This window comes from Quercus lobata, chromosome 8 (assembly GCF_001633185.2).
Source record: "Quercus lobata isolate SW786 chromosome 8, ValleyOak3.0 Primary Assembly, whole genome shotgun sequence".
Lineage (NCBI taxonomy): Eukaryota > Viridiplantae > Streptophyta > Magnoliopsida > Fagales > Fagaceae > Quercus > Quercus lobata.
In genome coordinates, this window is record NC_044911.1 from 3,906,825 (window position 1) to 3,918,146 (window position 11,322).

Below are 11,322 nucleotides of genomic sequence, written 5' to 3' on the forward strand. Positions count from 1 at the left end.
ATAATAATAATAATAAGTCAATTTGTAGAATGAGAAATGCCACTAAACCAAGTCCTTCTCTTACTACCTAATTTGTCATGACAGCTAGCAAGGTAGCCTTTGTACATACTTCTCTCTTTAAAACTAGGCTTTAGGAATACGAAACCAATGCAACCTCACAAATATTAATTTCGAGAATAGTTTATACCCTTAGGCTCTAATTAATCCCTTTACCAATTTAGCACCTTCAACTTAAATAAAAATATACTAAATAAGTGTTAGATTAAAAAAAAAAAAAAAAGACACTAATTTCTAGATCTATCAATATGATATTGTAATGCATAAATATTGTAACCTTTTTTGATAATCTGCATAAATATTGTACCTATCTCAGCATGTAGATTGAGATTGATTGTGCATTTTTGGTAGAGAGGAAAAGTTGGAAGATAGAACAAAGTGTGGAAGGAAAGTAAAGATAGAAAAGTGAGAAAAAGAAAAAAGATTGTTTATCACTATACGTCTAACACAGGGCTTGTCCCTTGTGATCATCTCAAAATGGGAGGGGAAAAAGACAACAAAAAAATGTTATGTTTAAGTGGGATAATAATTTCCTATTAAAAAACAAAGTGGTATAATAATTATACTGTTCTAATTTATCAAAAGTAATTTCAAGCAAAGATATTAATAAGAATTTAATGCAAGATGCTTCTATATCTTTCCACTTTTCATTATTTCTATCAAATAATTAAAATTGAAAATGACATCTATTCTTTCCTTTCTTTTCTTTATTCTTCCTCACTTTTTTCATCCTCCTACAAAATAAAACAAGAAGATCCATGAACCTACATTTTCTCTCTCCTTTTTGTTTTTTTTAACGACTCTCTTCTTTTCTTGATTCTCTTTAGATATTTTATTACTTTCTAAGTCTAGATGCTTTTACATTGACTTAGATTATACCCAAGTCATCATAAGTAATGTCCATGTTCATTAATAAGTTATGCCGTAAATATGAAATGACAACCTTGTATTCCACTTAAAAACAAAAAATTGCATTCACCAATGTTTCTGGTGTTTAGTTCCAAAGGTCAAATTTATTTACCTACAATAACAAAACTTTAGTCCCAAAATCATAGGATCAGTTGCTAATCCTCGACGGACTAATCAGGCTCAAATTCTTTATCTATGCTTTGCCAATATATATATATATATATATATATATATATATATATATATATTCTCACAAATCTCCCTTGCTGCAAATGCTGGAAAAATGTATCCAGTTCCAGTCATATAAATTTTCTATCAATCTCTCACTTATTTTTTATCTTGCGCTTCTTTTCTTTTTCTTTTTCTTTTTATGGCTAATACTGATCTTAAGACAAATATTATCCTCCATAAGCATGTGGGCATGTGGCATTTGTTGCACTTTATCTAAAGGGGGGGAAAAAGATTCAGGAGTGACAATGACCTTGGTGTGCATTTTTCACATTCGTTTTTACGAGTGTCGAGCTTGAAAAGTGACTCACGTTACTTCCTCACCAAGGGTCCATGAAAGATTTGTTGGTAGAGGTAATTGAACAACAGTCAATTCAATTAAAAGAGAGATGATTACCCAAAAGAAAGGAAAAATGAAAAAAGATTTGAAAGTACATGGTGTGATGGTTTAGGCTTACAAATCCTACACTTAAACCAAAAATAAGTAAACATATTAGACATTGAGACTATATAGATAGAATCTAAATGGAAATAATTTCGAATAAAAAAAGGGGATTGGCTTGGATTGGTCGTTTTAAGTATATATTTGGTCCCTTAAAAAATAAGCATATATTTGTTTAAGCTTAAAATATGCTAATTTGGTTTTATTGAATCATTAGGTACAGTTTTTTTAAAGTATCACTATTCATTTTTTATCACTTATTTAGTTTCACATGAATCTTACTTTTAAAAATAAGCTAAATAAACTACAAAATTAAGCCATACAAAATGAACACTAAAACAGAACAAGAATGTTATTAGAGACAACTGAGCATATTGACCTCAAAGAGTGGTGGAGATGAAGAATCTTCGCTTAACCATATATTACAACTCTATGCATTAGTACATTCCTGCCTTTTTTTTCTTTTTTTCTTTTTTTAATGACACTTTTCATTTATCCTCTTCCATCTTTCTCCGTTTTAAACATATCATTAAATTTAATACTATTGAGTATAGATGAATTTTTTTTGCATTTATCATTAATTTTGGAATATTTTAGTTAGTTGTCAAGTTTGCAAAACTATTTAACAAACTAGCATCTCGAGTTTTGAAACTTAAGTTCAATATAAAACTCGAGTCTATAAAACTCGAGTTCCAAAATGAGGTGGAAGAAAACATCCACATGGAACTCAAGTCTCTAAGACTCGAGTTACTTCATTAAGAAATACCATTCGCCTACATTTCTTCGTTTTGGGTTTTTTCATTTTCCTGGGGTTTTTTCTTCTTCTTCATCTTCAATTGGTTCATCTTCTACTAGGCTTTTTCTTCGTTTTGGGACCCGTTAATTCAAGGCCCTTGTTGTTTAATTTTCAATCAATTTGGGCAACGGCTAGACAATCCCATGCCGAATCAGTCCACAATTTCATCGTTAAGGTTGAGTTTTTTTTCTTTTGTAGATGCTTTTCTTGTGTTTTTTGAAAAAAATTTCATGTGGGTTTGTGATGTTCTGGGTTTCTTCTTCGTTGCTCTGCTGGGTTTCTTCTTCTTTGTTCTGCTGGTTTTCTTCTACTAGGTTTATCTTCTTTGTTTTGCTGGGTTTCCTTCTTCATTCTTCTTCTCCTCTCTGTGGAACTCGAGTTTTACAAACTCGATTTCCACGTGTCTTTTTTCTTCAACATCGGATTTGAACTCAAGTATGAAGGACTCAATTTTCGTCACTGATCTCGACCCTTTAACGCTCAAGATGCTAGTTTGATAAAATGTTTCCATAACATGCTAACTAAAAAAGTAGTTGCTAACGATAATGTTACTCTGCAAATTACCCCAAGTATAGATACCACAACAAGAATAGACATTGCTTCTTTGTTTATGTAATTGGGATTGCATTGAGTTCTTGTTGATGGTCTTAGGTTTTGGTTAGTTTTATTACTCATCTAGATAGGGGGCTACCAAAGGCTATATGTGTTTTGTCCAAAACTCATCTACAGTGAACTTAGTTTAAAAAAAAAAAAAATTCTTTTCATTTTATCAATTATTTACTTATGTACAACATTTTAAAATCTCACTTTTTCTAGGTATAAATGTAATTTTGCTAATTTTCAGCAAAAAAAATTTGCCATCCAAACTGCAAGACTTGCAAGAACAAGTTATAAGCTCTCAAAATCATAATCAAGAGGTATAGCTTAAATGTAAAATAAGGAAACTCAATTTTTAGTTTGTAAAATTCCAAGAAACTTATAGATGAGATAATCAAGAAAAGAATCTGGCTTATGAGCACAAGGCACGATACATGACAACAATTACAGGAGCTCCAATCATGGTTATACTATAAATTATAATTGTGAAGTCAATAATAGTAAGTCCACCCCTGATAAAATTGTTAGATTCTGTCTGCCACGCAATAACAATGCATTATATTTTTGTAAAATGGTAGTCCCTCGACAAATTTTTATGACAACCTAGTTCATGCCTCCACTATAGGGTACAGATTAAAGAGAAATATTGAGGCACACTATAATAAATTTTAGACACACCACTACTATTATGGTTCCCACACAGGCCAACTTGTTTCACAAACAAGTTGCTTCATCCACCTTTGTTGGGCTGCTTTCTTTATTGTTGAGTAATCTGGCCTTCCCAAAATCATGACCTGGAGAAAGAAGGGAAAAAAAAATCATTTACCAGGAAAAAATCTATACTGACAAAGGGTGATACTTAGGTCCAATTCTTTAGGTATTGTAACTTAGGTTCTCCAATTATATTCAAATATAGGTACATTGAATTAAATTGTGCTTCAAAAAAATAACATTGTTTGTGTTGCATTGGTCAATGCAACCATGTGTTGAATTTAATTGGGGAACTTCAAGTACAATACCTAATGAACTGCATCTAAATTTTGTCCATTGACAAATCATGTGTTTTCAGTGTGAGATTAACTTACATATTGGTCACCATGTGCCACTGATTTTTTGTCCTGATCTTCCAAGCAGTAGACCAGATGACAAAGTTCTCTCAAAATCCTGACCCCCCCCCCCCCCCCCCCCCACCAAAAAAAAAAAAAAAAGATTCTCTCAAGCAGCATGTGAAGAGATGTGCCCTTATTGCTTGACACCCCCTGCTGTGAGGCTCCATCTTCTAGTTCTGTTTTTGGCGGTATTTGTGAGAAACAAATCTAAAGTAAGAGGACTTATCAAGAAATATCTAAACCAAGATGCTCATTAAGTAGCAAAATGTGGGAATAAAGAAAGAAACCTGTAGATGAGAAAGCATATATTTTCATAACAAAAATGAAATCATACCCACATTTCTTCACATAAAATCTGATAAATATCCTTTGGAAATAAGTTTAATCATATCGTGTCTGAGTATCTTCAAAAGCTCTTACTCCAACTGGCCATCAGCAAATTACCCCCACATTGAAAACTAAAACTCCAGCTCATCATCCATGGCATTGTTATGACCAAAAGCTTTTGTAGTTTCATTGCTCACAAAATGATTGTTGTGTTTTAGGCTTTCTGAGTGCAACATATTCTGTCAGAAGTTAATTGATTAGGAGCAAATGGTAATAATGTGAAGTGGAGCTTGGAATAAGAGAAAAGTTAGACCCAAAGAACACAGAACAAGATAACTGATTACATTTGTACGGTCTGTCAAGATGAATTATAGTTTGTCAATAACAAAATTCATGTTTCTCCAAATTGAATTATCCAAACATTTTAATAACTTAGCATACCAATATCAAAGAAATGGGAGGAAACAAGATTATACATGGGAGTCTCCCAGTGGAGCATACAGGTTGAGGCTGTATACCAAAGGTTCCCTACAAATACAGTACTCCTGCTAATTCAAATGATTAACATACGGACAAGCATTATTGTTTGTATGCTCTGATATGACTACAAACAAGTTGTAGTTTCCTTCTGAAAGTTGCTCTAAAAGTTAAAAGAACCAGAAAAAAGAAAAAGGATAAATGATTATTTTTGGTAGGACCCTTGAATTCTAACCGTCCTTTTATTCCACAGAATATAACAAAGGTAATGGGGCCAAAACTTCATTATACATTTTTTCTCCAGAGTCCACATCAACCAAGATATCCAGATCCTTACCAATGTGGGACCCTTAAGGCTTCAAATATCAAAGAAATTAAAGGACTACACACACACACATTTATTGAAAAAAAAAAAAAAAAAAAAAAAAAAGAAGAAGAAGAAAGAAAATGGACTTACACTGAATGCAATGCAACTCATGTTGGCATAACAAGACCAGCTCAGAATGTTGATCTAATGTCTTACTTCTTGTGTATACGCTTCAAAACCCAGCATCAACACATCAAAGAGTAAAACCTTCCATGCCATCAACCCCAGGGTTCAGTAATTCCAATGATGTCCAAGCATGAAGCGCAGTGTGTGTCACCTAAACAGAACAGAAAATGTAAAATTGGTTAAAAAAATAAATGAGGAACAAATTAGAAAGAACAAAACTGAAGGACACAACATATTCGAATCACATCTTATGCATCAAGATTCCATCTTGGATTTATAACCTCAAGCGGAATTGGCAACATTGACAGGAAGGGAGAGAAAAGGAGGTAAAATTATAATTTTTTAGGTGCAGCTATACTAAAGTAAGTAGTCAGTGTACCTTGGTACAAGATTGAAATGCAAGCATTGGATGCATGGGCATTGAGAAGGAAGGACACATTCAGAGGCTCCCTGAAAAAGTGGCATGACTTTTCAAATTGGAAGCAGACAAGTGAGTAGTTGAATATCTGACAGGCAGCTAGCTGACATGCCCAGAAGGCCGTCTCCATCATTGGGTTCGTGGTTGAACCACATCGTGGCTGCTGTGGTGTTATGGTGGTTTTTTTGTTGGGTTTGCAATATGGACATTGATCAATCTTTATGCTTCCCGGGAGCTAGTGCTTGCTATCTAAGAATTGCTCCATGGGTCTCATTGGAAATGTTTGATGCTTCTTGGGGCTTCTTTGGCAACCATGAGGTCAGCAGATGAATTTCCAAGTAGAAGATCAGATACCGAGATATCCTTTTGTTATTGCTCCTGAAAGCCCATCTCTCGGTCAAACTCAAAAAGTGAATAACGAGGAATAAAAACCATATAGTCGTTATTCTTTCTGTTTTTCAGACGAGATCTGTGTCCCTTCCAAACACCTCCATATGAACCACATGATAACGGACATTATTTAAAAAAAGTAGCAGTTCATCTGTTCATGAGTACCACAACTGTCATCATAAAGGAAGTCCAATGTCAGTCTCATCTGCCAGAAGTCCAGAAGAAGGGATTTATGTTTTGTGAACCCAATCAAATTAAATTGTTTTCCTACTTATTTTTGGCTTCCTTCTATTTTTCCTTAATGAACTTATTTTTTTCATGGCAATTATCAATCCCTCATTTAATTGTTGGGTGCTTCCATCCCAATCCCAAGATATCCATCCCCTTTCCTGCAAGTCCCTCAAGAGCATTTCACCCTTGACAATATTATTTTCTGCTGAAATGGCTTCAATGAGAACAGCATAGGTGGTGGTGTTGGGCCAGAGACCTATTTGTTTCATCTCTTCATAAAGTTCAAATGCAACCACACCATCACCATTAGCACAAAGACCTGAAATGAGAACATTATAAGCAGCAACATCAAGCTTCAGACCACAATGCTCCATAATGCCCTTCAACTTTAGAGCCTGCTTAAGGTTTGCATCCTTGCACAAAATGTGCATCAAAGATGTAAAAGTTGCAGTAGTTGGAATGAGTCGCATCTGAAGCATGCAATTAAAAACCAGCATGGCTTCTTCAATTTTCCCACCTCGTGCAAGCCCTCTAACCATAGCACTCTCAGCAACATCACGGGAACTGATACCCAGTGCTTCCATCTCATCTTTCAGCTTGAATGCTCCTTGAATATCTCCCACTCTACACATACCATTGATTAGAGTGATATATTGTGTACACTTTGGAATGAAACCCTTTTCTAACATGTCATGCAAAAGAATATGAGATTCCCGGAAAGATGAAGTTCTAACCAGTCCATTTAAGATGGCATTTTGGGTATTTACATCTGAACATACGCCAAAATAATTCATAATATTAACCAGATCAAAGGCCTTTGACATCTCCCCAGTTTCACAACACTTGGCAATAAGCATGTTAAATGTAAACTGATCAGCTATAACACCTTCCATTGTCATTTTTTTCAGCATTTTGATACCAACATCCAACATGCCAGACTCACAAAGTCCAAAAATAAGAGAATGCCAAGTTAATTTGTCAGGCAGAAAACCTGTCCTCATCATAATACTGAACAACCTAGAGCATGCTACCAAAATATGTTTCTTTGAATACCCATGCAAGAGAATATTATATGTAGCCAAGGTAGGACACAAACTTTTGCTCCTCATAGTAGAATAAAGACTATTTGCTTGCACCAGTTTCCCCATCCTTGAGTATCCATCTAAAATTGCATTAAGTGCAATAGTGTCAGGGTTCAGGCCTTTGTTCTCCATCTCTTCATAAAGATACAATGCTGCCTTTGATTGCCCGACCTTAAAAAGGCCATCAACCAAACAGGTATATGATACCATATTTGGTGATAAAGTTTCTTTTTCCATCAATTTCCCCAACAACAAGATAGCAGCAACCAATTTTCCTTTCCTGCATAACCCAGAAAGAATAATAGTGTAAGTATAACTATCAGGCAGCACGCCATTCTGGACCATCTCATCAAGGAGGACCACTGCCGCCTGCAAATTCCCCAATTTACATGTCTCAGCAAGTATTGTATTGTAGAGAACAGTATCTACAGCAGAAGGAATGTGGTAGAGTTTATTCAAAAATTTCTTTGCCTCCCCCAGATTTCCCCCCTTGCATAGTCCTTTCAGTAAACTCCCATATGTAAAAGGACTTGGGTGATGACCTAATCTATTCATTTCATCAAAAATAGAAAATGCTTTTAACCCATCACCCAAATTTCCATAGCCATCTATGATACAATCAAAAGTGACAGAGTTAGGACCAAGGCCTACCCTACTCATGTGATGCATAAAATCTTCTGCCTCTACAACTTTTCCGACCCCACATAAAGAAGTAACCAACATGTTACATGTGAAATGGTCCACATCACAGCCATTGATATTCATAGCTGCATAGACTCTCAATGCCTCTGTAATATTTCCCATCTTGCAAAAATTATAGACTAATGTTGAGTATATGATATTGTTTGGTAGAAGTCCAGCTTTATAAATTTTACATAATATCTCCTTTGCATTTTTTATCTTCCCCACTCTGCAAAATCCATTTATGAGCACTGAAAATGTAAAAACATCAGGATTGACACATTCCGTGGACATCTTATTGAGCAACTGCACAGCTTCATTAAGCAACCCATTTTTGCATAATCCATCAATCATTGCAGTGTAAGAAATACAATTAACCTCCATCCCCTTCATCCTCATTCTCTCTAGAACACTTCTTGCTAATTCAAAATTGGCATGCTTGCACAGCCCATTTAAAAGAGTCCCATAACTGACATCATTAGGCTGCAATCCCTCTGCTTCCATCATATCCAAAAGTCTAAATGCTTCCTCAAAACTACCCTTTTTACAGTGCCCATCAACCAAAGAATTGTAAGTAATACAGTTCAGTGAAAGATTAAGTAGTGTCATCTCATCCAAAAGCCGAGTAGCAACTCCAATCTTTCCCTCCTTAACAAACCCATTAATCAGAGTATTATAAGTCACTTCATTAGGAAATACCATCTTTTTCCTCATCTTTTTTAGCAGTAAATAACCTTTCGCACTCCTGCTGTTTCTACACAAATCATCAATAAACATATTATATGTACAAACATCTGCTTCAATACCCTTAGATCCCATATAGTCAATGAGCTCAAATGCCGCTTTGTATCGTCCCTTCTTGCAATACCAATTGAGCAAAGTATTATAAGTAACTATAGTTGGAATGTAACCACTATCTTCCATCTTTCTTAACAGATAACTGGCTTTCTTTAGCTTCCCGTCCACACATAAGGCATTTATCAATATATTAAAAGTAGCAACATTAGGACAAACCTTCCTTCCAAGCATTTCCTTGAAAAAAGACCAAACCATCCCGGCTCTCCTATCTTTCACCATTGAAGCTAGAATCATATTACACGTGAAAACCGACGGCCTAAATCCCCGAAACCCCATCAAATAGAAAGTTTCTACAGCATCTCTAACCATCCTTTCTCTAATATAAACCCTAATTAGAAGGTCAAAAACTGCAGGATTTGAATTACAAAGAGGGTAAGTGTCCATAACAGCACCAAAAACTGAATTAGTCCCAATACCCATTTGTGATAAGTGCCTCAAAATTGATTTGGCAGAGTCATACATTCTAGCTCTAACAAGTACATGGGTTGTAATGCAAAGTATATGGGTAAGATGATTGAGTTCCAAACCAGGTTGCTTGATAACCCAGTTGAGGAATTTCAAGGCCAGCCTCCCATGAACTGGTCTAAGTGAAGCCAACCTATATTCCATGTGGTTCAGTGACTCCCAACGGTCTATAGTGAGAAGTGTGTATATGCTCTTCTCCATTTCTGCACCTATTGGTCCCAAAATCAAAACTTTACAATAAATAAAAGCGCATATATATGTATATATATTCAAACACAGAGGCAAACACACGTGAAGAGAGAGGCATACCAGCGGTATGTATGTTCTGCAGAGCTTCATTTAGGCTACGAGAATTGCATGTATTCCTTTCTCTGGCAAAACTAGAGAACCCCATGTGAGAAAAGGCTCTAAATTTTGATACTCGGTGTGAAATCAGAGAAATTTTGGCTGATATAGAACTAAAACACATTATTGTAGGTTCAGCAGAGCTTTGTTTTGGCTGCTAGAAGTGTGTATATTGTTTTCTTTCGTAAAACTAGAGACACCCATGTGAGAAAAGGGTCTAAAGTTTAAAACTTTGTGGGAAACTTATAGGCATCATTGGCTCTTCCTAATCATATTCATAGCCATTTCTGTGTGTGCAGCGGAGCTGTGTTTTTTGCAGCTAGAAGTGTGTATATTGGCAAAACTAGAGACACCCATATGAGAAAAGGGTCTAAAGTTTAATGCTTTGTAGGGAAACTAGAGAGGTTGTGGCTGACGAAGAACTCACCGGCTTTTCCTCAACATCGCTGTTGCTCTGGAATCATAAGAATAATGAAAATGTAAGAATTTCATCGCTACCTTATTTGGGCCTAGGTAATGGATATCCATAAATAAACATAACTTTTACACAAACTTATACCACAATTCAATTTGAAGTCCATAAGCACATTCTATCAACGACAACCAAAAAAAAAATTCTATAAATACATTATTCTTAAAAAGTCTATATAAACATATTTTTAGACAAATATACATATAAAAATATCATATTATATATAATTAAATCAAGTCTTATGTTGACGAGTTGTTCAAGAACACATTATTATGTTTTAGCTTAATTCGTTTAATAATCGAGCTTAAACTTGGGTTCGAGCTTGACTTTTTTAGGGTAAATTACAGTTTACCCACATGTGGTTTGGTTGAAATTTAAGTTGTCTATCTATGATTTGAAATTTGACACTTTACTCATCTGAGGTTTAACCAAAATTTAAGTTTTTTATATGTGGTTTGAAATCTTATAATGCAAGTGTTCCACTGGATTATTTTTATCTTATTTGATTTTGTATTTTTATATTTTTGGAGGAGAGAGACATAAAAGTGGAGTAAAATTACATTTTTAACCATGTTTTTAACAATGGTGGTTTATAGAACTCTAACTGAGCTAACCTCAGGTGGGTAAAGTATCAAATTTCAAATCACAAGTAAGCAACTTAAATTTTACCACAGAACCGTAATTTGTAATTTGCCCTGTTTATTAAATAAACAAATACAAACAAACTCTTTTTTTCAAGCTGAGCTTAAAGCTATTCTTATGCAGTTTGGTTCATTTACAGGCCCAAGATCAATCCCATCAATTTCTATAAAAAATATAAATAAAAATAAATCATCTATATAATTGGAATGAGGTTATGACACATATGGTACGAGAAAAAGGTCTAAAAGTGATGAAGAACTTAATCACCGGCTCTTCCTCAAATATTTTTTCAAATATTCGCAT

At 34.7% G+C, this 11,322-nt stretch overlaps 1 protein-coding gene and 1 long non-coding RNA gene across 4 annotated transcripts; both read right to left on the reverse strand.

Moving 5' to 3' along the window:
• Positions 1–3,565: 3,565 nt before the first annotated feature.
• On the reverse strand, positions 3,566–4,203 carry LOC115955785. The gene is made up of 2 exons (XR_004084196.1): positions 4,115–4,203; positions 3,566–3,823 (listed from the first exon to the last, which is right to left on the reverse strand). It is a non-coding gene; the product is annotated as an uncharacterized LOC115955785 (long non-coding RNA).
• A 2-nt stretch (positions 4,204–4,205) lies between these two features.
• Positions 4,206–10,390, reverse strand: LOC115955784 (pentatricopeptide repeat-containing protein At5g55840). Of its 3 annotated transcripts, XM_031074121.1 has the most exons (6): positions 10,333–10,390; positions 9,870–9,931; positions 5,815–9,769; positions 5,400–5,586; positions 4,473–4,704; positions 4,206–4,314 (listed from the first exon to the last, which is right to left on the reverse strand). In XM_031074121.1, exons 1-3 carry the CDS (start codon positions 10,347–10,349, stop codon positions 6,498–6,500), a joined length of 3,351 nt encoding a protein of 1,116 aa, XP_030929981.1. In that variant the 5' UTR covers positions 10,350–10,390; the 3' UTR covers positions 4,206–4,314; positions 4,473–4,704; positions 5,400–5,586; positions 5,815–6,497. The 3 variants fall into 3 exon arrangements, with proteins under 3 accessions (XP_030929981.1, XP_030929980.1, XP_030929979.1); XM_031074120.1 differs by having other exon boundaries at positions 4,477–4,704; positions 9,870–10,390; XM_031074119.1 differs by having other exon boundaries at positions 9,870–10,390.
• Between the last annotated feature and the right edge of the window lie 932 nt (positions 10,391–11,322).